At 39.4% G+C, this 27,717-nt stretch overlaps 5 protein-coding genes and 1 pseudogene across 5 annotated transcripts; 5 read left to right on the top strand and 1 right to left on the bottom strand.

The window, feature by feature from the left end:
• Positions 1–4,495: 4,495 nt before the first annotated feature.
• Positions 4,496–5,482, top strand: LOC140999328 (P2Y purinoceptor 1-like). The gene has a single exon (XM_073469678.1). It carries the CDS (start codon positions 4,496–4,498, stop codon positions 5,480–5,482), a length of 987 nt encoding a protein of 328 aa, XP_073325779.1.
• Positions 5,483–8,112: 2,630 nt separating this feature from the next.
• On the top strand, positions 8,113–9,102 carry LOC140999327 (P2Y purinoceptor 1-like). The gene has a single exon (XM_073469677.1). The coding sequence runs from the start codon at positions 8,113–8,115 to the stop codon at positions 9,100–9,102; it is 990 nt and encodes a 329-aa protein (XP_073325778.1).
• Positions 9,103–11,766: 2,664 nt separating this feature from the next.
• Positions 11,767–12,753, top strand: LOC140999326 (P2Y purinoceptor 1-like). Its single transcript, XM_073469676.1, has one exon. It carries the CDS (start codon positions 11,767–11,769, stop codon positions 12,751–12,753), a length of 987 nt encoding a protein of 328 aa, XP_073325777.1.
• A 3,071-nt stretch (positions 12,754–15,824) lies between these two features.
• On the top strand, positions 15,825–16,829 carry LOC140999304 (P2Y purinoceptor 1-like). Its single transcript, XM_073469634.1, has one exon. The coding sequence runs from the start codon at positions 15,825–15,827 to the stop codon at positions 16,827–16,829; it is 1,005 nt and encodes a 334-aa protein (XP_073325735.1).
• A 56-nt stretch (positions 16,830–16,885) lies between these two features.
• LOC140999303 (UDP-glucuronosyltransferase 2C1 pseudogene) lies at positions 16,886–20,957 on the bottom strand (annotated as a pseudogene).
• Positions 20,958–22,650: 1,693 nt separating this feature from the next.
• LOC140999305 (P2Y purinoceptor 1-like) lies at positions 22,651–23,689 on the top strand. The gene has a single exon (XM_073469635.1). The coding sequence runs from the start codon at positions 22,660–22,662 to the stop codon at positions 23,644–23,646; it is 987 nt and encodes a 328-aa protein (XP_073325736.1). The 5' UTR covers positions 22,651–22,659; the 3' UTR covers positions 23,647–23,689.
• Positions 23,690–27,717: the final 4,028 nt, after the last annotated feature.

The following is a 27,717-nucleotide window of genomic DNA, read 5'->3' as shown; positions in this document are numbered from 1 at the left end:
CGTCGTGATTCTTATTATTATTATTTTTCTGCCAAAATGATCGCATTTTTCACTGCCTGAACATACCCCAAAACTCATCAAACTTGGAATATAGATCAGACCTGGCGAAAAATTTTATAATCTGTTGTCATTGTGAATTTTCAGCACTAGGTGGCGCTATAATCAAGGAAAGTGTGTTTTGGCTAATAACTCCCACATACTTTGTCGCACGTTCAAAAACCTTATATCCACGCGTTCAGTGAATCTTGCTGAATCTCCTGATATAGGCCACGCCCATTTCCGCCTAACGTTTTTTTTCGCTAGCGCGCGAAATGTCGAAAACCTACTTTTTCGAACTCCTCCCAGGCAATTTCACCGATTTGCACCAAACTTTGCACACAGCATCTGTGGACGCTCCTGACAAAAAGTTATTAAAAGAATTTTCATACGCCAAAGAATACTTAAGTTATTAAATAACAAGTTCCTGTGGATTCGGGTCACAACAGGAAGTGTTGCATATCTCCACATTGGTGTGTCCAAATGACGTGAAACTCAGGACACTACTTCCCCATGAGCCCCTAAGGCTCTGTGCAAAATCGTGGCCCATGACCACTAGGTGGCGCTATTTAAAATGAAGTATTTTATATCTCCACATCGGTTGGTCGGATTAACACAAAACTTGGTACACTCATTGCCAATGGCCTCCTGAGGACAGCTGATAAAGGTGTTACCGATCTGACACTAGGTGGCGCTCTGGTGGCAGTTTCATTTTATATTTGGCACTGTGCCCACACCATAACACTTATGGATATGAAATTCATAGGGGTGGTACAGACTGGCCCCTGTAACTCACACACCAAAAATGACCAGCAGGTGGCGCTATTATCAAGAAAAAACGTTTTTTGCTAATTACTCCCACATAATACGGTGCACATTGTTAAACATTATCTCTATATGTTCCCTGAATACAGCCGAACAGTGTGATGTAGGCCACGCCCACGTTGGCACTGAATTTCCATTTGCAAATTCGCCAAATGTCGCAAACCTACTTTTTCGAACTCCTCCCAGGCAATTTTTCCAATTTGCACCAAACTTTGCACGCAGCATCTCTGGACACTCCTGACAAAAAGTTATTAAAAGAAATGTGCTAGTCCACAGAACGGCCAAAATATAAAACAACAATTTCCTGCGCATTGTGGTCAAACAGACATTCTTGTGTATCTTGATTAAATACAGTCCGATCAACACAAAACTTTTGGCAATTGTGTTGCATGGCATGATGAGCATTTCTACAAAATTTCGTGCAAATCGACCAATAGGTGGCGCTTTTATTGCTAAATGACGAAATGACAGCTTCACTGCCTTCAGTTTCATTTCCTCAATGGAAGTTGTTGCAAGTACAAGCCCCGACAGCAGCATGTCACGATGGCAGCATGTAACGACGGCAGCATGTAACGACGGCAGCATGCCGCGACGGCAGCACGCCCCGACCCGCGTGGACTGCGAGGGCCCGTTCATCGCTGCTTGCAGCTTTAATTATTATTATTATTATTTTTAGGCCAAAATGATCGCATTTTTCACTGCCTGAACATACCCCAAAACTCATCAAACTTGGAATATAGATCAGACCTGGCGAAAAATTTTATAATCTGTTGTCATTGTGAATTTTCAGCACTAGGTGGCGCTATAATCAAGGAAAGTGTGTTTTGGCTAATAACTCCCACATACTTTGTCGCACATTGAAAAACCTTATATCCATGCGTTCAGTGAATCTTGCTGAATCTCCTGATATAGGCCACGCCCATTTCCGCCTAACGTTTTTTTTCGCTAGCGCGTGAAATGTCGAAAACCTACTTTTTCGAACTCCTCCCAGGCAATTTCACCGATTTGCACCAAACTTTGCACACAGCATCTGTGGACGCTCCTGACAAAAAGTTATTAAAAGAATTTTGATATGCCAAAGAATACTCAAGTTATTAAATAACAACTTCCTGTGGATTCGGGTCACAACAGGAAGTGCTGCATATCTCCACATTGGTGTGTCCAAATAACATGAAACTCAGGATACTACTTTTACATGAGCACCTAAGGCCCTGTGCGAAATTGTGGTCGATGACCACTAGGTGGCGCTCTTTAAATTGAAGTATTTTATATCTCCACATTGGTTGGTCGGATTAACACAAAACTTGGTACACTGATTGCCAATGGCCTCCTGAGGACAACTGAGGAAGGTGTTACCGATCTGACACTAGGTGGCGCTCTGGTGGCAGTTTCATTTTATAATTGGCACTGTGCCCACACCATAACACTTATGGATATGAAACTGATTGGGGTGGTACAGACTGGCATCTGTAACTCACACACCAAAAATGACCAGCAGGTGGCGCTATTATCAAGAAAAAACGTTTTTTGCTAATTACTCGCACATAATATGGTGCACATTGTTAAACATTATATCTATATGTTCCCTCAATACAGCCGAACCGTGTGATGTAGGCCACGCCCACGTTCGCACTGAATTTCCATTTGCAAATTCGTCAAATGTCGCAAACCTACTTTTTCGAACTCCTCCCAGGCAATTTCTCCGATTTGCACCAAACTTTGCACGCAGCATCTGTGGACCCTCCTGACAAAAAGTTATTAAAAGAAATGTGCTAGTCCACAGAACTCCCAAAATATAAAACAACAATTTCCTGCACATTGTGGTCAAACAGACATTCTTGTGTATCTTGATGAAATACAGTCCGATTAACACAAAACTTTTGGCAATTGTGTTCCATGACACGATGAGCATTTCTACTAAATTTCGTGCAAATCGACCAATAGGTGGCGCTTTTATTGCTAAATAACGAAACAGCAGCTTCACTGCCTTCAGTTTTGTTTCCTCTACGGAAGTTGTTGCATGAACAAGCCTCGACAGCAGCATGCCCAAACAGCAGCATGTAACAACAGCAGCATGCCCCGACAGCAGCATGTAACGACGGCAGCATGCCGCGACAGCAGCACGCCCCGACCCGCGTGGACTGCGAGGGCCCGTTCATCGCTGCTTGCAGCTTTAATTATTATTATTATTTTCCTTTGTCCGTCATGATCGCATTTTTCACTGCCTGAACATACCCCAAAAGTCACCAAACTTGGAATATAGATCAGACCTGGCGAAAAATTTTAGAATCTGTTGTCGTTGTGAATGTCCACCACTAGGTGGCGCTACAATCAAGGAAAGTGTGTTTTGCCTAATAACTCCCACATACTTTGTCATACATTCAAAAACCTTATGTCCTCGCATTCAGTAAATCTTGCTGAATCTCCTGATATAGGCCACGCCCATTTTTGCCTGGCGTTTTTTTCGCTAGCTCGCGAAATGTCGCAAACCTACTTTTTCGAACTCCTCCCGGGCAATTTCACCAATTTGCACCAAACTTTGCACACAGCATCTGTGGACTCTCCTGACAAAAAGTTATTAAAAGAATTGTGATAGTCTAAAGCACGGCCAAAATATAAAACAACAATTTCCTGCACGTTGTGGTAAACCACACAGTCTTGCATATCTTGATGAAATACAGTCCGATTAACACAAAACTTTTTTGATTTGTCTTCCATGCCCACATGAGGGTTCGTGCCAAATTCGGTGCATATCCACCAATAGGTGGCGCTTTTATTGCTAAATGACGAAATGACTGCTTGACTGCCTTCACTTTCATTTCCTCAATGGAAGTTGTTGCATGTAGAAGCCCCGACAGCAGCATGTCACGACAGCAGCTTGCCCCAACGGCAGCATGTCCCGACAGCAGCACGCCCGAGAGCAGCACGCCCCGACCCGCGTGGACTGCGAGGGCCCGTTCATCGCTGCTTGCAGCTTTAATTAGGAATGGTTTCTGACCAGATTCTGATCAGATGCTGTGAAACTGTGGCCGCAACCAGAATAAAAGCATAACTTGTGGAGGGAAAAGGCGTTTGAAACCTTATTTTGAGGCAAAATCACCAAACTTTTGAGCTTCTTCTTTTTTTTTTATCAGATTTGACTGCTGATTCTATATGTGCAGTTTTTAAGTGAATTTCTGGCTCTCTCCCCATTCATTAAGATAGGGTCTGGTCTTGTTAGCCTGAACTAAGTTCCTTGGAGCTTTGCCAAGATGGCAGCAGAGTGGCAAGACTTGACTAAAAGGACTTTGCCCCAACCCCCCAGTCCCAAATTTCACCCACTCCCATCGGGTCACCCTATTTGCCCCATCAATATAAAAACAGCTGTGACATGTACCCCCTGGCTATCTCTCACTTTTTCATCTTTGAACATGGTGCAGTATGTCGATAGACTGAAGTGGCATTTTACACTTAGCAGTGCATCCTGTGTTATCAAGCTTCCATCTGAAAGGGAATTTTACTTTTAATCTTGCAAAGATAAGGTTCTCAGAAGAGTTTTCGACAGGAAGCAATCTATAAAGGTGATTTCCTCACCATTCTGGGCATCATTGCATACTTGTTTTACAGCATTGGCTGTTTTTTAGAAAGAGACAGAATGAATAACACCACTTGTCCTCAGGTCAGCTTGGACTTTACAGGCAGATTCTTGCCTCCCGTTTACATCTTAGTGTTCATCGTTGGTCTGGTAGCTAATGGATGGGGACTGAAGTCTTTGCTGCACAACTGGAAGAAACTAAAGATCATCAATGTGTTTGTTTTCAACCTTGGACTTGCTGATATTTTGTACCTGCTCACACTCCCATTTTTGGTGGTGTACCACTTCATGGACCGTAAATGGATCTTTGGAGAAGCATTCTGCAAGATAACAAGATTCTGCTTCAACCTGAATCTATATGGCAGCATTGGATTCCTGACTTGTATAAGTGTGTACAGATACCTGGCCATTGTTCACCCAGTGAAAATGATGGGAAGAATAACTGTCACCCATTCTGTGATTATCTCGGTCATGGTCTGGCTGTTGGTGAGTGTTCAAAGTCTTCCAGACATGTTCTTCACCAAGACATATAGAAACAACACTGAAAAATGCTTTGTTACCACGGATAAAGCCCACGTTGAGGAGTACCTGAAATACAATCTTGGATGGACCCTCACTGGGTTTTGTATCCCGTTCCTCATCACACTGGGCTGCTATGGACACATGGCTGTAGTTTTATGGACATTGAAGAGAACTGACAAGGTACTGAGACAGAGAAGCTTGAAGTTGTTGCTCACCTTGATTCTTCTCTTCTCTGTTTGTTACATCCCCTATCATGTATTCAGAAACCTCAACCTCTGGTCAAGAGTTCTTACCAAACAGAGGATATGCCATAAATGGTATAATGGAGTCTACATTGCTCGTCAGATAAGTCGTGCCCTTGTGTGTCTGAACAGTGCTTTCAACCCTCTGGTTTACCTCCATGGACATGAAGACGTTCCTGCTCAGCTCAGACAGCAGCTCCAGCAAGTTCGTCAGATGTTTAACCATTGTTTTTTGTCAAACCACAGCAGAAGGCCTTTGGCACGGACTGTAGACGAACTTTAACACAAGAAAAACATCAGAAATATGTTCAACATTATTGGTCATAATTGTCTTTCTAATACATATGCAATGCAAATTAGGAGGAAAGGAGGATGACTTAAAAAATATTTTTTTTATCACTATGTTGGTTTATTTGTGTGTTAAACATTTCTACAGTATAATTATCTGATGGTGAGTCATTTCTTTTATGCTGTGTGCTGTCTTGTGTTAGATGGGACTAAATTCAATCTAAAGATTAAATAAGTGATTGCAAGTTTGTAAGTGTTGCAGCAAAAGAAGTGGACAGAAATTATTGCTGTAATAGATCATCAGTTTATGATGAATCCAAATGTTTAGGGATTGGTAAATTCATCACAAAGGCATAGATCTTTTATTCTGTTTTTGTTACAATACAATGATTTGGTACATCAGATTGAATATTTATCCACTTTCTTTATAATCGCAAAGCTGAAAATAAAAAAGGATTCATCATCACATAGACCAATCCAGCATTTCATCTGTATATAAAAAGAGACGATAGAGAATAAATCATCTTTAAAATGTTTTAAAATGTAAATTTTTCCAGCCGTTAAAACAAGAGACCATGTGCAGGTACACAAATGTTCACTGTTGTTTTAACAAAGTTAATGTGATTACTTCAATGTTCTGTACATTCATTTGTCATGTGCTTGTGCTTCATTGGCTCATGCTTCTTCTTATCTTATTTTTTTTAATAAAAAAACATTTTACCAATGTATTTCCTTCCATACACCTTACCTACAAATACAAGAAATATAACATTCACTCCTCTGCTCATTGAAGCCTACATTAGTCTTATGTTTTACCTGTAAAATCCATTTGTTCATTACTTTGTTGAAGTTCATATGTGACGTAAAAACAGCAGATTTCCACACAGTTATGGTTAGAGAGTGAGTTGTGGTCATAGTTCTGCTGCTTACAGCTCTGTCAGTCGAACACTTAGGCACACTGCATGGCGAAAGAGGAGGCTGTACCGGCGTTTGGTTCAAAAGAAGAAGGCTGTTCATTGTTACATCATATTCAATACAACGTAGTGAAACTTCTCTGTATTTTACCCACCCCTGTGAGGCAGCGGGCAGCCACAGTGTGGTTTCAAGTTGTGTCTGCTTAACTTTTGCTAATTATCACAGTTTAACTTTTATAACTAGTTTCTGTCTAACTTCTGCAAGTCAGTTTATTGAAGTGCGTGTTTAATCACATTTTCTAGTCGGGTCAGAGTCATCAGTGTGTTTGTCAGTGTTTTGTGTCATTTTATAAAAGTCAATTTATGAAATGAGCCTCAGCTTCTTTCTGCTTCAATGAGCTTCATAGTGTCTTTTAGCTTTCAGCTTTCAAACCCCCAACTCTACTGATTTGGTTCATTCTCGCTGCTTTTGTTACATTTTGAAGAAGTGGACCATAAAAGATGGTTAACAATGATAAAAATAACAAAATGTTAAATAATCTTTTTTCTATATCTCTAGGTCTAAATATGTTCACAATGATTCATGAGAAAGAATTGGTGAGTGCTGTCTCTCCAAACTCTACCACCAGAGGGGAGACTCTCACCTTCCCATTCATCAGAGTGATGAAGAAGACCTATATCAGTCAATCTGGTCAACACTTACATGCATCTATACTTTGCATCTTGTAAGGGGCTAGGGATGACTAAAACATTCAACTCTAAACTACTCTTGTATCTTGGTACTAACGTGCAGAACTCTTCTTTACACCTCATGTGGACGTTGGCTGTTCACTCCCACATGAAGATTTGTAAAGCGTGATGTTCATCACAAAGTCTGCTTTAAGAAATTACCACAGTTTTTCTAAACAAGAGATCATATCCATCATTAAACGTTGTAAAGAGTGTAATGTAGTACTCATACAAATTATAGAAATAATAAGTAAATGGACAAAGCTTACAGGCGTGTAAGGAGATGTCACATTTACAGCTGATGGCTTCAAACAGGAAGTGTCATTTGAATAAATAGGTCATTTTCTTTCATCTCTCAAAAGCCAGTTTTGAACCAACTTCTTTTTACAAGACAAAATGAATATCACCTCTTGGCCTCTTGTCAGCTTTGACTCAACAGTGGAAAAAACTAAAAATCATCAACGTGTTGTTACACCCGTCCATGTCATGAATATTATCATTCATCTGTACTTTGTGTGCTAAAACTATTCTCACATAAGGAGCTACATGATACAATTCTGACACAAACAATAAACACTTGATGATTGGTTTGTCTTTGCACTAACATCTAAAACTGTTTTTTTAAAGTACACCTTAGCAGATCATGTAGATTATTCAGTCTTTTCACATTAAGATTTAAAAAGAAAAGGTTGAGCACAAAGTCTGGCCAGTATCTCTAACCTCAAGACCACAAGAGTTTCATGTTGTGCTTTGCGTATGACAGAATAATGAGCAGCGGTTTTGCACAAAGAGGAAAATGGACGGAACTCGTGACAATTTTTTTTAATAGTGATCTTATATCTGCAGTTGAGACAGGAAGGCTCAACCAGGAAGTCATCTTTGAACAAATCATGAGTAATGTTTCTTTCGCCTCTCATAAGACAGATCACCCACAAAGGACAAGGTGAACAAGCTAAAATTTGTAGTAACTTTCTCTCAGAAGATGATGAATAAAACCACTTGTCCTCAGGTCAGCTCTGACTTCAAAGACAGTTTCTTGCCTCCCGTTTACATCTTAGTGTTCATCGTTGGTCTGGTAGCTAATGGATGGGGACTGAAGTCTTTGCTGCACAACTGGAAGAAACTAAAGATCATCAACGTGTTTATTTTGAACCTTGGACTTACAGATGTTTTGTACCTGCTCACACTGCCATTTTTGGTGGTTTACTACTTCCTGAAGAGTAAATGGATCTTTGGAGAAGCATTCTGCAAGATAACAAGATTCTGCTTCAATGTGAATCTTTATGGCAGCATTGGATTCCTGACTTGTATAAGTGTGTACAGATACCTGGCCATTGTTCACCCAGTGAAAGTGATGGGAAGAATAACTATCACCCGTTCTGTGATTATCTCGGTCATGGTCTGGCTGTTGGTGAGTTTTCAGAGTCTTCCAGACATGTTCTTCGCCAAGGCATCTAGAAACGACACTGAAAAATGCTTCGATACCACAGATAACGCCCACATTGAGGAGTACCTGAAATATACTCTTGGATGGACCCTCACTGGGTTTTGTATCCCGTTCGTCATCACACTGGGCTGCTATGGACACATGGCTGTAGTTTTATGGACATTGAAGAGAACTGACAAGGTACTGAAACAGAGAAGCTTAAAGTTGTTGTTCATCTTGATTTTTCTCTTTTCTGTTTGTTACATCCCCTATCATGTACTCAGAAACCTCAACCTATTGGCAAGAGTTCTTACCAAACAGAGGATATGCCATAAATGGTATAATGGAGTCTACATTGCTCATCAGATAAGTCGTGCCCTTGTGTGTCTGAACAGTGCTGTCAACCCTCTGGTTTACCTCCATGTACATGAAGACGTTCCGGCTCAGCTCAGACAGCAGCTCCAGCAAGTTCGTCAGATGTTTAACCGTTGGTTTTTGTCAAACCACAGCAGAAGGCCTTTGGCACGGACTGTAGACGAACTTTAAAACAAGAAAAACATGTTTTTTTTTCAGAAATATGTTCAACATTATAGGTCATAATTGTCTTTCTAATACATATGCAATGCAGATTAGAAGGAAAGGAGGATGACTTAAAAAATACATTTTTTATCACTATGTTGGTTTATTTGTGTGTTTAATCATTTCTACAGTATAATTATCTGATGGTGAGTTATTTTTTTATGCTGTGTGCTGTCATGTTTTAGATGGGACTAAATTCAATCTAAAGATTAAATAAGTGATTGCAAGTTTGTAAGTGTTGCAGCAAAAGAGGTGGACAAATTATTGCTGTAATAGATCATCAGTTTATGATGAATCCAAATGTTTAGGGATTCGTAAATTTATCACAAAGGCATAGATCTTTTATTCTGTTTTTGTTACAATACAATGATTTGGTACATAAGATTGAATATTTATCCACTTTCTTTATAATCGCAAAGCTGAAAATAAAAAAGGATTTATCATCACATAGACCAATCCAGCATTTCATCTGTATATAAAAAGAGGCGATAGAGAATAAATCATCTTTAAAATGTTTTAAAATGTAAATTTTTCCAGCTGTTAAAACAAGAGACCATGTGCAGGTACACAAATGTTCACTGTTGTTTTAACAAAGTTAATGTGATTACTTCAATCTTCTGTACATTCATTTGTCATGTGCTTGTGCTTCATTGGCTCATGCTTCTTCTTATCTTATTTTTTTTAATAAAAAAACATTTTACCAATGTATTTTCTTCCATACACCTTACCTACAAATACAAGAAATATAACATTCACTCCTCTGCTCATTGAAGCCTACATTAGTCTCATGTTTTACCCGTAAGATCCATTTGTTCATTACTTTGTTCCTCATATGTGACATAAAAACAGCAGATTTCCACACAGTTATGGTTAGAGAGTGAGTTGTGGTCATAGTTCTGCTGCTTACAGCTCTGTCGGTCGAACACTTAGGCACACTGCATGGCGAAAGAGGAGGCTGTACCGGCGTTTGGTTCAAAAGAAGAAGGCTGTTCATTGTTACATCATATTCAATACAACGTAGTGAAACTTCTCTGTATTTTACCCACCCCTGTGAGGCAGCGGGCAGCCACAGTGTGGTTTCAAGTTGTGTCTGCTTAACTTTTGCTAATTATCACAGTTTAACTTTTATAACTAGTTTCTGTCTAACTTCTGCAAGTCAGTTTATTGAAGTGCGTGTTTAACCACATTTTCTAGTCGGGTCAGAGTCATCAGTGTGTTTGTCAGTGTTTTGTGTCATTTTATAAAAGTCATTTTAGAAGAGGCATCATGTCATGTTATAAAAGTAATTTTATGAAATGAGTCTGCAGCTTCTTTCTGCTTCAATGAGCTTCATAGTGTCTTTTAGCTTTTAGCTTTCAAACCCACAACTCTACTGATTTGGTTCATTCTCACCGCTTTTGTTACATTTTGAAGAAGTGGACCATAAAAGATGGTTAACAATGATAAAAATAACAAAATGTCAAATAATCTTTTTTCTATATCTGTAGGTCTAAATATGTTCACAAGGATTCATGAGAAAGATTTGGTGAGTGCTGTCTCTCCAAACTCTACCACCAGAGGGGAGACTCTCACCTTCCCATTCATGAGAGTGATGAAGAAGACCTCTCTCAGTCAAACTGGTCAACACTTACATGCATCTATATTTTGCATCTCGTAAGGGGCTAGGGATGACTAAAACATTCAACTCTAGACTATTGTTGTATCTTGGTACTAACATGCAGAACTCTTCTTGACACCTCATGTGGACGTTGGCTGTTCACTCCCACATGAAGATTTGTAAAGCATGATGTTCATCACAAAGTCTGCTTTAAGAAATTACCACAGTTTTTCTAAACAAGAGATCATATCCATCATTGAACGTTGTAAAGAGTGTAATGTAGTACTCATACAAATTATAGAATAATAAGTAAATGGACAAAGCTTACAGGCGTGTAAGAAGATGTCACATTTACAGCTGAGGGCTTCAAACAGGAAGTGTCATTTGAATAAATAGTAGGTAATTTTCTTTCATCTCTCAAAAGCCAGTTTTGAACCAACTTCTTTTTACAAGACAAAATGAATATCACCTCTTGGCCTCTTGTCAGCTTTGACTCAACAGTGGAAAAAACTAAAAATTATCAACGTGTCGTTACACCCGTCCATGTCATGAATATTATCATTCATCTGTACTTTGTGTGCTAAAACTATTCTCACATAAGGAGCTACATGATACAATTCTGACACAAACAATAAACACTTGATGATTGGTTTGTCTTTGCACTAACATATAAAACTATTTTTTTTAAGTACACCTTAGCAGATCATGTAGATTATTCAGTCTTTTCACATTAAGATTTAAAAAGAAAAGATTGAGCACAAAGTCTGGCCAGTATCTCTAATCTCAAGACCACAAGAGTTTCATGTTGTGCTTTGTGTATGACAGAATAATGAGCAGCAGTTTTGCACAAAGAGGAAACAGGCAATTTTTTTTAATAGTGATCTTATATCTGCGGTTGAGACAGGAGGGCTCAACCAGGAAGTCATCTTTGAACAAATCATGAGTAATGTTTCTTTCGCCTCTCATAAGACAGATCACCCACAAAGGACAAGGTGTACAAGCTAAAATTTGTAGTAACTTTCTCTCAGAAGATGATGAATAAAACCATTTGTCCTCAGGTCAGCTTTGACTTTAAACACAGATTCTTGCCTCCCGTTTACATCTTAGTGTTCATCGTTGGTCTGGTAGCTAATGGATGGGGACTGAAGTCTTTGTTGCAGAACTGGGAGAAACTAAAGATCATCAATGTGTTTGTTCTCAACCTTGGACTTACAGATGTTTTGTACCTGCTCACACTGCCATTTTTGGTGGTGTACTACTTCATGAAGAGTAAATGGATCTTTGGAGAAGCATTCTGCAAGATAACAAGATTCTGCTTCAACGTGAATCTTTATGGCAGCATTGGATTCCTGACTTGTATAAGTGTGTACAGATACCTGGCCATTGTTCACCCAGTGAAAATGATGGGAAGAATAACTGTCACCCATTCTGTGATTATCTCGGTCATGGTCTGGGTGTTGGTGAGTGCTCAAAGTCTTCCAGACATTTTCTTCACCAAGACATATAGAAACAACACTGAAAAATGCTATGTTAGCACAGGTAACACCTACGTTGAGGAGTACCTGAAATACAGTCTTGGATGGACCCTCACTGGGTTTTGTATCCCGTTCATCATCACACTGGGCTGCTATGGACACATGGCTGTAGTTTTATGGACATTGAAGAGAACTGACAAGGTACTGAGACAGAGAAGCTTGAAGTTGTTGCTCATCTTGATTCTTCTCTTCTCTGTGTGTTACATCCCCTATCATGTACTCAGAAACCTCAACCTCTGGACAAGAGTTCTTACCAAACAGGGGATATGCCATAAATGGTATAATGGAGTCTACATTGCTCGTCAGATAAGTCATGGCCTTGTGTGTCTGAACAGTGCTCTCAACCCTCTGGTTTACCTCCATGGACATGAGGATGTTCCTGCTCAGCTCAGAAAGCAGCTCCAGCAAGTTCGTCAGATGTTTAACCGTTGGTTTTTGTCAAACCCCAGCAGAAGGCCTTTGGCACGGACTGTAGACGAACTTTAACACCAGAGAAACATGTTTTTTTAACAGAAATATGTTCAACATTATAGGTCTTAACCATCTTTCTAATACATATGCAATGCAAATTAGAAGGAAAGGAGGATGACTTAAAAAATACATTTTTTATCACTATGTTGGTTTATTTGTGTCTTTAATCATTTCTACAGTATAATTATCTGATGGTGAGTCATTTCTTTTATGCTGTGTGCTGTCATGTGTTAGATGGGACTAAATTCAATCTAAAGATTAAATAAGCGTTTACAAGTTTGTAAGTGTTGCAGCAAAAGAGGTGGACAGAAATTATTGCTGTAATAGATCATCAGTTTATGATGAATCCAAATTTTTAGGGATTGGTAAATTTATCACAAAGGCATAGATCTTTTATTCTGTTTTTGTTACAATACAATGATTTGGTACATCAGATTGAATATTCATCCACTTTCTTTATAATCGCAAAGCTGAAAATAAAAAAGGATTTATCATCACATAGACCAATCCAGCATTTCATCTGTATATAAAAAGAGACGATAGAGAGTAAATCATCTTTAAAATGTGTTAAAATGTAAATTACTTCAGCTGTTAAAACAAGAGACCATGTGCAGGTACACAAATGTTTACTGTTGTTTTAACAAAGTTAATGTGATTACTTCAATCTTCTGTACATTCATTTGTCATGTGCTTGTGCTTCATTGGCTCATGCTTCTTATCTGATTTTTTTTAATAAAAAAACATTTTACCAATGTATTTCCTTCCATACACCTTACCTACAAATACAAGAAATATAACATTCACTCCTCTGCTCATTGAAGCCTACATTAGTCTCATGTTTTACCTGTAAGATCCATTTGTTCATTACTTTGTTCCTCATTTGTGACGTAAAAACAGCAGATTTCCACACAGTTATGGTTAGAGAGTGAGTTGTGGTCATAGTTCTGCTGCTTACAGCTCTGTCGGTCGAACACTTAGGCACACTGCATGGCGAAAGAGGAGGCTGTACCGGCGTTTGGTTCAAAAGAAGAAGGCTGTTCATTGTTACATCATATTCAATACAACGTAGTGAAACTTCTCTGTATTTTACCCACCCCTGTGAGGCAGCGGGCAGCCACAGTGTGGTTTCAAGTTGTGTCTGCTTAACTTTAGCTAATTATCACAGTTTAACTTTTATAACTAGTTTCCGTCTAACTTCTGCAAGTCAGTTTATTGAAGTGCGTGTTTAACCACATTTTCTAGTCGGGTCAGAGTCATCAGTGTGTTTGTCAGTGTTTTGTGTCATTTTATAAAAGTCACCATGTCATTTTATAAAAGTCAATATATGAAATGAGTCTTCAGCTTCTTTCTGCTTCAATGAGCTTCATAGTGTCTTTTAGCTTTTAGCTTTCAAACCCCCAACTCTACTGATTTGGTTCATTCTCGCCGCTTTTGTTACATTTTGAAGAAGTGGACCATAAAAGATGGTTAACAATGATAAAAATAACAAAATGTTAAATAATCTTTTTTCTATATCTCTAGGTCTAAATATGTTCACAATGATTCATGAGAAAGATTTGATGAGTGCTGTCTCTCCAAACTCTACCACCAGAGGGGAGACTCTCACCTTCCCATTCATGAGAGTGATGAAGAAGACCTACATCAGTCAAACTGGTCAACACTTACATGCATCTATACTTTGCATTTTATAAGGGGCTAGGGATGACTAAAACATTCAACTCTAGACTATTGTTGTATCTTGGTACTCACATGCAGAACTCTTCTTGACACCTCATGTTGACGTTGGCTGTTCACTCCCACATGAAGATTTGTAAAGCATGATGTTCATCACAAAGTCTGCTTTAAGAAATTACCACAGTTTTTCTAAACAAGAGATCATATCCATCATTAAACGTTGTAAAGAGTGTAATGTAGTACTCATTCATTCGTCATTTGAATAAATAGTAGGTCATTTTCTTTCATCTCTCAAAAGCCAGTTTTGAACCAACTTCTTTTTACAAGACAAAATGAATATCACCTCTTGGCCTCTTGTCAGCTTTGACTTAACAGTGGAAAAAACTAAAAATCATCAACGTGTCGTTACACCCGTCCATGTCATGAATATTATCATTCATCTGTACTTTGTGTGCTAAAACTATTCTCACATAAGGAGCTACATGATACAATTCTGACACAAACAATAAACACTTGATGATTGGTTTGTCTTTGCACTAACATATAAAACTGATTTTTTAAAGTACACCTTAGCAGATTGTCGTATCTTCAGTGGGGATGCAGTTGAAGATGTTTGAAGAAAAACTCCGCCGACACTGTCTTAGTTGTATAACAAATTTATTACAACAAGTTCAGTATCGTAATCAAGTAACACGTTACTTGGAGAGTCTCCAGCCGAATAATGAAACTCTGACGACAATATGCAGACAGCTCCTTATATACCGAGCTTGTTTTGGTCAAAAACCTGTTTTTAACATATGGTTCATGTTATGAGAGCGAGACAGAAAAACAGGAGAAGCCCCTCAATTTGGGTGCATCCACCTCTGACCTAGGGCCTCCATGCCTCTGCTAATCCACATCTGGTATATGTATTAACTTTGACAGCAGCACCATCATGTCAATAACCTGGTACCCCTGATCAAACAACCTCTAAGTCAGAGAGGCCCAAACAGCAACTAACATTCCAATATATTCTCCTAATACAAACCATTTGTATAAATATGCTGCATCGAACAGCAGACACCTCAAGATCATGTAGATTATTCAGTCTTTTCACATTAAGATTTAAAAAGAAAAGATTGAGCACAAAGTCTGGCCAGTATCTCTAACCTCAAGACCACAAGAGTTTCATGTTGTGCTTTGCGTATGACAGAATAATGAGCAGCGGTTTTGCACAAAGAGGAAAATGGATGGAGCTCGTGACATTTTTTTTAAATAGTGATCTTATATCTGCGGTTGAGACAGGAGGGCTCAACCAGGAAGTCATCTTTGAACAAATCGTGGGTAATGTTTTCTTTCACCTCTCATAAGACAGATCACCCACAAAGGACAAGGTGAACAAGCTAAAATTTGTACTAACTTTCTCTCAGAAGATGATGAATAACACCACTTGTCCTCAGATCAGCTTGGACTTTACAGGCAGATTCTTGCCTCCTGTTTACATCTTAGTGTTCATTGTTGGTCTGGTAGCTAATGGATGGGGACTGAAGTCTTTGTTGCAGAACTGGAAGAAACTAAAGATCATCAATGTGTTTGTTCTCAACCTTGGACTTACAGATGTTTTGTACCTGCTCACACTCCCATTTTTGGTGGTGTACTACCTCATGAAGAGTAAATGGATCTTTGGAGAAGCATTCTGCAAGATAACAAGATTCTGCTTCAACGTGAATCTTTATGGCAGCATTGGATTCCTGACTTGTATAAGTGTGTACAGATACGTGGCCATTGTTCACCCAGTGATAATGATGGGAAGAATAACTGTCACCCGTTCTGTGATTATCTCGGTCATGGTCTGGCTGTTGGTGAGTGTTCAAAGTCTTCCAGACATGTTCTTCACCAAGGCAATTATAAACGACACTGAAAAATGCTTCGATACCACGGATAACGCCAACGTTGAGGATTACCTGAAATACAGTCTTGGATGGACCCTCACTGGGTTTTGTATCCCGTTCATCATCACACTGGGCTGCTATGGACACATGGCTGTAGTTTTATGGACATTGAAGAGAACTGACAAGGTACTGAGACAGAGAAGCTTGAAGTTGTTGCTCATCTTGATTCTTCTCTTTTCTGTTTGTTACATCCCCTATCATGTACTCAGAAACCTCAACCTCTTGGCAAGAGTTCTTACCAAACAGAGGATATGCCATAAATGGTATAATGGAGTCTACATTGCTCGTCAGATAAGTCGTGCCCTTATGTGTCTGAACAGTGCTGTCAACCCTCTGGTTTACCTCCATGGACATGAAGACGTTCCGGCTGAGCTCAGACAGCAGCTCCAGCAAGTTTGTCAGATGTTAAACCGTTTGTTTCCATCAAACTCTGGCTGTGTGCCTGTGGCACAAACTGCAGATGCAGATGCAGATGCAGAAGTTTAACACAAGTTAGCATATTTTACAGTAAGAGAAAGGGTAAAAAAATATACAGCAAAACATTCTTTAAAGTTTTTCATGATGCACTTTAATCGTCATACGGCAAAGTTGCAAAGATCACAAATTAGGCCATAGTGAATTGGTTGTATTTGCAAAAAGACAGTTCAGAAGAGAGAATAGTAAATAATTTGAAAATTTCAAAGCTTTAATGGAATTAGAATTTCCATCAGATTGCCCCTAATATATTCATGTAAGTCCGATACATTGAGCCCTGTTATTATTCCACAGTTTCTGTACCACTGTAAGTTGTTGGTCTGTTTTATCTATTATCGTCAGTATCCAGCTTGTTTAATCACCAGGTTATCTATTCATTCTTGGACTTGGATGTGGACTTCATGATCCTCATCAAACGTCTGATTAGACATCTGAAGGAAACCCAAAATAATGCCATGATCAGCAGACCAAAGGCTAGAAAGACCGCCATCACATCTAGACAGTGATAGGCATACCATGGCAACTTGTATGACTCAGTGCGCAAATGTGCTGCTCCCTTGTGCCTCATGACGTGCTCTATCCAGAAAACAGCACTGTCCAAGGGCTTCATTGGTTTGTCATGATGAAGCTGTGACAGTTTGTGCATATTCTCTTTGTATGGCTTCTCTGGGTCGAGAATATTCTTCAGAGCACTCGTCATAGACTCAACATCCAGGGTTGCCACTTCAACAGTCTCAGCCACCCCACGGGCCTTCAAACGCACCATGTTGTCATCCTGGTCAAAGATGAGAGGAATGCCCAGGACTGGGAGACCGTGGTAAATGGCCTCGTAAAGTCCATTCGTACCGCCATGCGTGACAAAAACTTTGGTTTTAGGATGACCTAGTATATCGTTTTGAGGCATCCATTTAACCAGCATGGTGTTGTTTCCCAAAGTGGTGGGTCTTTTCCCGATGTGTCTCCACAAGACCTTCTGAGGGATGTTGGCAAATGCTGAGGCGATGATCTCCGATATCTCAGGGCCGAGGTCACCCAGCAGAGTCCCCAGAGTCATGATAACCACCCCATGTTCACCAGAACTCTGCATAAATTCCTCTAAATCTGACGGAAGAGGTTTTGAGGGCTTTCCCTGGAACCCTCCCATGTAGATGACATTGGGCATGGTGGGACGAGGGAACTCAAATGTAAAGTCGATCCGCATCAACCAGAGATCACCTCCCTGCATGAGAGACATGACGCTAACATCAGGTCCAAAATATTGATCGCAAACAGCCTGGTAAGGTGGATTTGAGACATAGTGGTACATGTAAACCAACATGCTGTGACGAATTATATTACTGATTCTCTGGAAAAAGTCCATCTTGTCAGAATACTGGGAGAACAGCTGAGGGACGTACGACAGAGGAGAAGGAGCGAAGGCAAAGTGTGCATCTCCGTTGAAAAGCCAGCGCACATTGAAAACCATGGGAAGCTGGAGATAGTGTGCCAACAGCACTCCCCCTGGAAATGCAGGGTCCATCAGACAAAGATCAAATTCAGCTTCCCTCAGCTCTTTAATTAGTGTCTTATTCTCGAAGATGTTGACAACCAGTTTTGCCACATCTTTCTGGTTCTCCCCTAGCAAGGTGAAAAGATTCCTATAAGACTCCAGAAAAGCCCATAGTGAGCCTTTACTCCGACGGATCTCTATTGACCTCTTTAAGAAAGCTGTCATGACGTCTTGGCTCTCAATGTTTTGGGACTGTTCCTGGGTGACGGTGATGGAGGTATAATGTGGTGAGAATTCAGACACATACCAACTGGTGGAGGTACGTAGCACCGTTATTTGATGGCCCTGAGAATGAAGCGCCTCCACCAAGATTTTCATGTTAAGCCAGTGGCTCCCATCTAAGGGGTAAACCAGAATTTTTCCACCATCACAACTGAAGCACAGAGTTGCTGAAAAGAGCAGGATGAATGCCAGGGCTGGATACGATCCCATCACTGTAGAAGAGAGAGAAAACTTATTGAACAAATATTTGCAGTTCATACAGTGCTAAAGCTGCAGAAGAACTCAACACATGAAATCCAATATTACCATCTTAAGAAGTTACACTGGTCAGCGTATAGATATTTACACATCCGGCAGACATGGAGGCCGCATTAAGGTGTGACAGACTGTGCTACCACATCATTTACTTCCCATGTATCTCCAAGAAAAGGGAAGACACCTGTAGCTTACTGGTAACTCTCACAGATGCTGCTTAGTGAAATATCATGCCCATAATTATTTCAAAGTATCATGGAGGCAAGAATAAGGTGGAAATAAGCTATTATGTAATTGTTGCGATGAGCTTTTTACTACCCTACTGTGTGTGCAACTTTGTCCTTTTGTAAATGGGTCAGTGTAATGTGAGAGGGGTTGCTAATATTGATGAACCCACACAGAATTAAATGAATGATATTTAATTTTTGCCACAAGGAGTCTCTATCAAAACAAAAGACATTTGCATGGTGTTGCGTACAGGGCTCAGAGCCAACCAGCTCAGGAGGAGAGTCAGGTGCAGAGCCAGACCTTCTGGAGGAATAAACACTCAATCACAACATATTCTGCTCTGATCCAGAGCCATTTATGAACGGGAACAGAGCTCAGAGATTAGCTTTAAACTTTTGGGATTAAAAAGTGCATTTATCTGCACTCGCATTTATCAACCTGACTGCAGTAGCGATCCTCGGAGGTTACCTACATTGTCCGGTATTTATGTGTTGTCATGTTCACTGCCAACTGTATTTTACTACTCAAACAACATTACAGAAAGGACAGGGCAAGACTAGTGAGTGTTTAATTTAGTGAGAGTTGACTTGAAATTAAACACACACACACACTCCATACATGCCAGTCCTCGCTATCTTACAGCTAATGTACATTAGGGTAACCTGGCTGTGTGGGTGAATGTACAAGTCTGAATGATTACTCTTCCTCTGTATTTGCTGTAACAAGCTAAATGTTTGCTAACACGTTCACATATCACCTTTTTGGGGCAATGATGTTGTGTTTAGGTGACACTTGATCTGCTGCCACTGAGTGGACAAATAATCTACGGTAGTGCTGTCAATCTGTTTTGGTGTACACCATCAAAAACAACTTTTAAACTCTAGCTAGTTGCTTACTCTGTTTGCCATTTTGTGCTGGGGTAGCCTACAGTGAGTTAATCAGAGTGTGTATGCCTAAGACAGCTGCCTGCTGCAGAAATTCAATAAACATGATGGTTGTAAAAAGGAAAATTTTAATAATTTGTATGAAGAAATGTTCAGAATTGTATTTTTGTCATTTAATTCTGTTTTTGCTTTCCTATTAATGTTTGTATGTATGATAATACTTTTTGCCTCAGAATAAACATTTCACAAAAGTGAACTACATGTGTCTCCTTTAACCCAGACAGGGTTTACTAAAAATAAATAAATAAATCGTTCAATCGTTTTTTTTCCTGGAACTGTTTGACCACATTCAGCACTTACTACACAGACCTTGTGCACTTGAAACATCATTCAGTCAGGGATCAGTTGTGTATTATTCAAGTATGCAAGTATACAAGTCTTTACAGTGTGCACAGAATGCTAATGTTTAATAGAATGTAAAACATTAAATTAGACTAAAAGTAAAGCAAACGGATGTAACATGTCAAACACTTTCTAGAATAAAATCTATGATTCATCTGCCCTGAAACTTCTGTCTGCGCAGCAATTATTCACCTTACTTTCACTGTAATTTAGGACACAACCACATGCCACTGCAAAATTGTAGCACACAGGATGTAGTAACACCAGAGTGTACTCCTTCTGTCTCTATGATCAAATGTCAAGCGGAAAGGCTCAAGAATGCTTTGAAAATACATTCAAACTTTCAATTAGCAGCAGTTACAATAAAGATACAAAGTCTTCTAGAATGAAACAACAATATATGAGACCAACCAGGGTGATATTAAATACCTCTGAACAAATTTAGGGCAGAAACCACATTGTCCATTAAAAGTTAAGCACACAAGCAGCAACAAACAGTTTGCGAGTACAATATAGCTCCTCACCTCAGACTGTGACTTCTCCCTCCAGCCCAAATGAATCTAATGTCTGAAGTTATCATGGTGCGAGTCAATGTATTACCCTGCATGTCCCTCCTGACCCGTCCATTTTGCTGACTGTTTATCTAAGCAAATGTTATCACGCGGATGTCCCATCCAAACCCTCCACCCAGATATTTAGCTGTTATGGCTTTTTTGCTTCTGTGCCGTACACCATCTAGATACTTTCGTGATTTTGTTTCCTTATCAAATAATAAAGAGTTGATCTGCTAACTCAGTTTGCAGTTAATGGAGTGTTCCCTTTTGTGCATTGATGAATTTTGAGTCAGAGCACATTAACCTGCAGGACCAGGCATAAGCCGAGGGTTTTCTTCTCTGATCTGGTCCAGAAGTTATCAAACTTGTGGGAAATTAATGTTAAACTTCTGTAAAAGTGTGGGCTACTGAGTTTACTGATAGTTGCTCATGCTCTGTTCTGTCTGTGACCAATGTGCACAAATAGATAAGTAAAGAATCTCAAATCAATGTTTAAAATCAATTTTGAAAGGGAACCCCCACTTATCAATCATCCATATCAAAACATTTGTATGGGTGTTGTTGGTGAGTGTTATTGAACATGTGAAGAAAGTTCTTTAAAGCCTTTTTTGTGGCTCATGAAGGAGTGGTACAAAGTCTGATAAATTGTCTCCAGTTATTTACAGTCAAACTATATGACTAATTGGGCTCATGAACAATGCCACGTAACATGGTGATTTAAACGGCAGCCAAAAAGTGCAAAAAACTATCGGGTCCCCTCAGAGTTGCCATAAGGCTGAAGTCTGTTACACCCCTTTCATACTGGCCATACTGTCAGTTGAGCCTGCAGTAGTCATGGGTATTTATTGCCTCTGGCTCAGCCTGTCTGTGGTGTAAACATAACACCGCTCAGTCAGCGTGAGTTTGGAGAAAGCGTGAGTTCCGTCAGCATGAGTTTGACAGAAAGACTAGGGTTAAAAATATAAAAAAGAGAAGTTGTTTGTGGCTTCTGTGTGGTCTGAGCCGAGTCAGCAGGTGTCATTGTCTCTGAGTCAGGTTATGTTAGCTTGCTGTGTTGTTACCCTTCTGAGTTGTGTGCAGAGCTTTTGCAAACTTTGACTGCTGCATGGTAAAAATGCCTGAGCAGTGACGTACGGTAGAAGTAGAAGTGAAACAGGTGTTGAAGTAGGTCTGAAACTCTAAACTTCCCATTTTTGTGAATGATGAGACACTTCTGTATCACACAAACTATTCACACCCTCCCATGTCATGAATAATATCATGCACCCATATTGTGTGCTAAAACTATTGTCACCTGAGCTGCTACATGCTTGAATTCTGGCACAAACATTAAACCCTTGACTATTGTTTTATCTTGGCATTAATATGTGAAACTTTTTTTTACAGTACCTTAGCAGATCATGTAGATATTCACTGTCTGCTCATGTGAATAATCTGAAAACAGAAAGTTCAACACATTCTGCTCAGTATCTCTAACCACAAGACCGCATCCACCCTGATATGTTGATTAAATGAAAGAATAAATGCAATGGTTGTAGAGATGGACAAAGCTTACATGCACATGCCCAGATGTGACAAAAAATGTATCAGCTATCTCAGATTGACAGGTAAGATAGCGGGGCTTCATACAGGAAGTCATCATCGAACAAAAAAGCGGTCATGCGTTCTTTCGACTCTCATAAGCCAGATCACCCACAAAGGAGAAGGTGTACCAGCTACACATGGTACCAACTTCCCTTTCAAAGACAATGAATAACACCTCTTGTCCTAGTGTCAGCTTTAGCTTCGAACACAGATTCTTGCCTCCTGTTTACATCTTAGTGTTCATCGTTGGTCTGGTAGCTAATGGATGGGGACTGAAGTCTTTGCTGCACAACTGGAAGAAGCTGGGTAACGTCAACGTGTTCGTTCTCAACCTTGGACTTGCTGATATTTTGTACCTGTCCACACTCCCATTTTTGGTGGTGTACTACCTCATGAAGAGTAAATGGATCTTTGGAGAAGCATTCTGCAAGATAACAAGATTCTGCTTCAACATGAATCTTTATGGCAGCATTGGATTCCTGACTTGTATAAGTGTGTACAGATACCTGGCCATTGTTCATCCAATGAGAGCGATGGGAAGAATAACTGTCACCCATTCTGTGATTATCTCGGTCATGGTCTGGCTGTTGGTGAGTGCTCAAAGTCTTCCTGACATGTTCTACAAAAAAACATTTAGGAACTTTACTGGAAAATGCTACGATACCACCCATAAAACCGATGTTGAGGATTACCTGAAATATACTCTTGGATGGACCCTCACTGGGTTTTGTATCCCGTTCCTCATCACACTGGGCTGCTATGGACACATGGCTGTAGTTTTATGGACATTGAAGAGAACTGACAAGGTACTGAAACAGAGAAGCTTGAAGTTGTTGCTCATCTTGATTCTTCTCTTTTCTGTTTGTTACATCCCCTATCATGTACTCAGAAACCTCAACCTCTTGGCAAGAGTTCTTACCAAACAGAGGATATGCCATAAATGGTATAATGGAGTCTTCATTGCTCGTCAGATAAGTCGGGGCCTTGTGTCTCTGAACAGTGCTCTAAATCCTCTGGTTTACCTCCATGGAAATGAAGATATGTCTGCTCAACTCAGACAGCAGCTCCAGCAAGTTCGTCTGTCGTTTCACCGTTTGTGTGTGCCAGACTCTGGCCGTATGCCTGTGTCACAAACTGCAGATGAAAGATAATAGTTAATAGTGTAATATTAACTGTTTAATTACACATATCTAAAACCACAGCTCTTGAATACTTTGTAATGCAGCTGTCTTTCACATCTATCGGTTTAAATTGACTTCAGTGTGGATTGAATTGTCAGTCATTCTCTTAAGTATTTTATTTGTTGCCTGAATAATGCTTTTTCTGTACTGTGTTAGGTTTGTTTTGTTTTATCTTTGTTTCTTTTTGATTCTTTTATCATATAATGACAAATGTTCCAAATAAACAGAAAAACTCTAGATACAAATAGACTGTAAACATGCTGAATCTATCATATCACCTGCATCTCGCAGTGATTCTAGTTCACAACAAGCAAAGAGCATTTCTTCCAGACCTGGACAGTGGTAACCATCTCAAGGTTTATTTAAGCAGAATCCCAGTTCATATCAACCTTGGATTTATCTTCATAGTTCTGGCCATCATTTGATAACGCATTTCCTGAGATCTTGGGACTCTGAGACATTGCCAGAATGAAGCAACCAGGACATGAAACACTGGGACGATCAGAGAGGTTGTTTATCCAGTTTAAACCTTAATTCAAAATGTCAGCAATCATCCCTCACTTTGTAGTGAAACTTAGTTGTTATGAAAATTTGAACCAGGGCATAAACCTGTAAACTGTGATGAATATTAAAGTTTGTTGCCAGCTTTAAGAAAACCTGTTAACATCCCTACAGCAAAAAATAAATCAAATGCTCTGACATAAACAAAAACAAATAAAAATCAGGTGGCTCAAAAGCCTGTATTAAAGTGAAACTCTCGCCAAAATGCAACCTAGGCTTTTTTTGTGTGTGTTTGTAAAAGCATAATTACGACGAAAAAGATATATAGAGATCCAGACCCAGATGTTAAAGAAGAAGGGAGAAGACTCTCAGTGGTGCACAATATAAAGTTAATATATTTGGGAATAATCAACTGTCTGTCTCCAGAATTACTTGAAAAGTTGCATCATGTTGCTTTAATCCTCATGACATTTTTTTCTGCTATTTGCCTCTGAATAAACGTCTGACAAGTGACTTGTCTTATCTAAATCTGACCTGTGCCATTTTGCTCTTTGTACAGTGCCTTGGTTCACATTTAATGTGTGCACAAATCATAATTAGCCTAAATGTAAAATATAAATGCTGTCTGACAAAAAAAGCAAACCCATGTAACATGATGAACACTGCAGTGTCCAGCACTGCATCTTTGATTCATCTGCTCTAAGAAGTTTGTTAAGGTGTCAAATAATAACCACATCTTAGACTGAAATTTAGAGCAGGAGCACACACAGTTTCAAAATGTAGCACACAGGATATAGCTAAACCACAGTGTGAATGCACGCCCTCACCGAGCTGTATAGTAGACTCAGTCTGAGATCAAATGTCAAGTGAAATGACGCAGGATAGCTTTGTAATAAACCCAAAAATGTGGTTTCAGCACGAACAGGGTTATTATTTGCAGCAGTAGTTTATTCATGTAAGTTGAAACAACAGGCTGTTCTGCAAAACTGAGCGAACAAGCAGCGGCACCGAGTTTCTTAGAAAACAGCTCCTTACCTTAGACGGTGTCACTTCTCTCTGAGACCCTCAAAGAATCCAGTGTCTGAAGTTATAATCAATCGCTGAAATGCAAGTGAATGTGTGCTATAGCTGCTCCATTCTGCTGCATGTTGACATGTGGATGCTTTCTCTAAACCCGCCCAGATGTTTTTTTCTGTTATGGCTGTTTTGCTTCTCCACATGAACACCATCTGGAAGTAATTTCACGCACTTCCAGAGTCCAATTTTAAAGCAGTGCTTGTGCGCTAACCAGTCAAATGCATTCCAACCCAGCTGCTTTTGTAGCCTCTGTTCTCGCTGCATGCAGAACTGCAAAGTTTTTTTTGTTGTTGTCATATTTACTTAAAATATATCCCTTTTTTCACTTCTTTCCACAGACATTCACAAGAATGAGGAACAAAGCAGAAACATCTGAACCTTTTGCCTAGTTAAATTGTTATACTGCTGTCAAAACAATGTTTCTGGTTAGGGTTACTTTTTTCCAAGTAATCAGTGTAAAGGCCCCATATGCCCTTGGATGGACTTTGAGTTGGAACACACTGGAAAAACAGTGAACCACTGGCTGTGTGAGCGACGTTGCCTGCAAGCCTGCATGACCAATCATCTCCACTCAAGCCAAGGGTCTGCATTTTTTCATGTCAATGTCCCTACAAACCAGTTACATCACTACAGTGCTATGACCTGAGTAACTGACTTTAAATAACTTAACACTAACCACAACTCTCATACATTTTACCTTTTTGTATTTCACTCAGACCTCAGCTTAACAACAAGGTACTCATGTCAAGGAGCTTCAAAAATATTCATCTTCAATCATCTTATTACTTTGTTTATAGCAAAACTAATTTTCTACATCAGCCTTTGGTTAAACAACACAAGAAAGACTATAGTGATTCCTTGAAATATGTTGTGAGATAACACACACTGCTAACCAGTTTTATAATAGAAGACATAAGGTTGTTCTCTGGTCTACTTTATCAGTTTTGATCCTTTTAAAAAAAAAAAACTGTCGAATACAAGCTAAAATAGAGGAGGACTCATTTATGTCTGACTCAAGTTGAATAAGCTAAACATTGCAGTAATCAAGTTTTGATGAAACAAAGGTGCAGATTAGGGTCACTGCATTAGTCATGATTACAGAAAGCCTGTTGCGTAAGTGGGAAAAGGCGATCTTGATGAGAGTTTGGGTCAAATGTAACACTAAGATTCTCGGCTGTTGAACTTTGAAAAATCACAAAGTGTCAAGATTTACTGCTATTTGATCAAACTGGTGTCAGACAGGTCCAAAAGTCCAAATTTAGGAGCAGGACATAGCATGAAATCCAGGATTTCATAGCACTGACACTGTTCACACTGTATTCTTTTGGATAGGTAAGACTTTATCAATAATAATTAATGATTATCAGGGATTTATATTAGATCACCTCGGGAGCACCACCCTTGAAGAAGGGAAAAGATGGCCAATTCAATAATTCAGTCTCATAAAAAGGTACTAAACTGTCAGTTTGCAACTTGGATTTACAATTAACTTAATAACTAACAGCGTAGAGGCTGGCAACATTCACTCTTGTACAATATTAAATAGACAGTAGGTTCATAAGTCTTTTATTTAACACATAGTTCAATACTTTTGAACAGAGCTGAAGGGTAGGGACTAGTTGATAATTTTTCAGAGAACCTGGATCAGGATGTGGTTTCTTAAGATTTAACCACAGCAGTCTTAAAGCTAGAGGCTTTGATGCTCTCTTAAGTCATACATTAACAATATTAAACATTTCCTGTCCCAGACATGGCCAGAGATCTTGAAAAGGTACAGCTTGACCGGGGTCAAGGAGGCAGGTAGTTAATTTCAAAGCCAAAACCAGTGTAGACAATGATAATCAGTCAGTATTAGTATTGTTATTGACAAGTTTAGGGAAAGATAACTCATAAAATAGTCTTAACGTTTTAACCTCACCTGTCTGTCTGAAAGTTTGTGTTATGAATATCTCACTAGGGAGGACATGTTAATTAAGTTAGTCGACTCCAAATCCTCAACTACTATAAATAGAATTTTGTGTCAACAAAACAGTCTATTCAACTACTTTTTTAGAGGGACCAGATTTGAAAAAAGTGTAATGCCAGGGGCCAGACCTACACATTACCTATTTCTGACCTGTTTTTTTTCCTTGGCTTTGGTTATTATTTTTCCCCAATTGAAAAAGGAACATTATATATACAACAATACAGAAAAAACTGCCCATTTGTAATATCAGAAGTAGATTGACAGTTTACTTCTCGTAAATTCCCTTTGCTTAGACAGCTTAGGTTAACATTTTTTGAAGAAATAATGAAATAATGAATGAACAGGCTGATTAGCTGATTAACAAAATGATCATAGGGCCAGAATGAGGTTGTTAAACGGCTGTAATCAGCCTACGTGCCACCAGCTGACTAGGCCTGCTGTATGAATTTGAGATATGCCATATGTCTTCCATAGTGGGTATAAATATTTAAGCCACT

Source organism: Pagrus major, chromosome 7, assembly GCF_040436345.1.
Source record: "Pagrus major chromosome 7, Pma_NU_1.0".
Classification (NCBI taxonomy): Eukaryota; Metazoa; Chordata; class Actinopteri; order Spariformes; family Sparidae; genus Pagrus; species Pagrus major.
This window is presented reverse-complemented; position numbering and strand designations above follow the sequence as displayed.

What these genes read in the sequence shown, in the direction of transcription:
- LOC140999328 (XM_073469678.1), top strand. Translation starts at nt 4,496, where the DNA reads ATGAATAACACCACTTGTCCTCAGGTCAGCTTGGACTTTACAGGCAGA.
- LOC140999327 (XM_073469677.1), top strand. Translation starts at nt 8,113, where the DNA reads ATGATGAATAAAACCACTTGTCCTCAGGTCAGCTCTGACTTCAAAGAC.
- LOC140999326 (XM_073469676.1), top strand. Translation starts at nt 11,767, where the DNA reads ATGAATAAAACCATTTGTCCTCAGGTCAGCTTTGACTTTAAACACAGA.
- LOC140999304 (XM_073469634.1), top strand. Translation starts at nt 15,825, where the DNA reads ATGATGAATAACACCACTTGTCCTCAGATCAGCTTGGACTTTACAGGC.
- LOC140999305 (XM_073469635.1), top strand. Translation starts at nt 22,660, where the DNA reads ATGAATAACACCTCTTGTCCTAGTGTCAGCTTTAGCTTCGAACACAGA.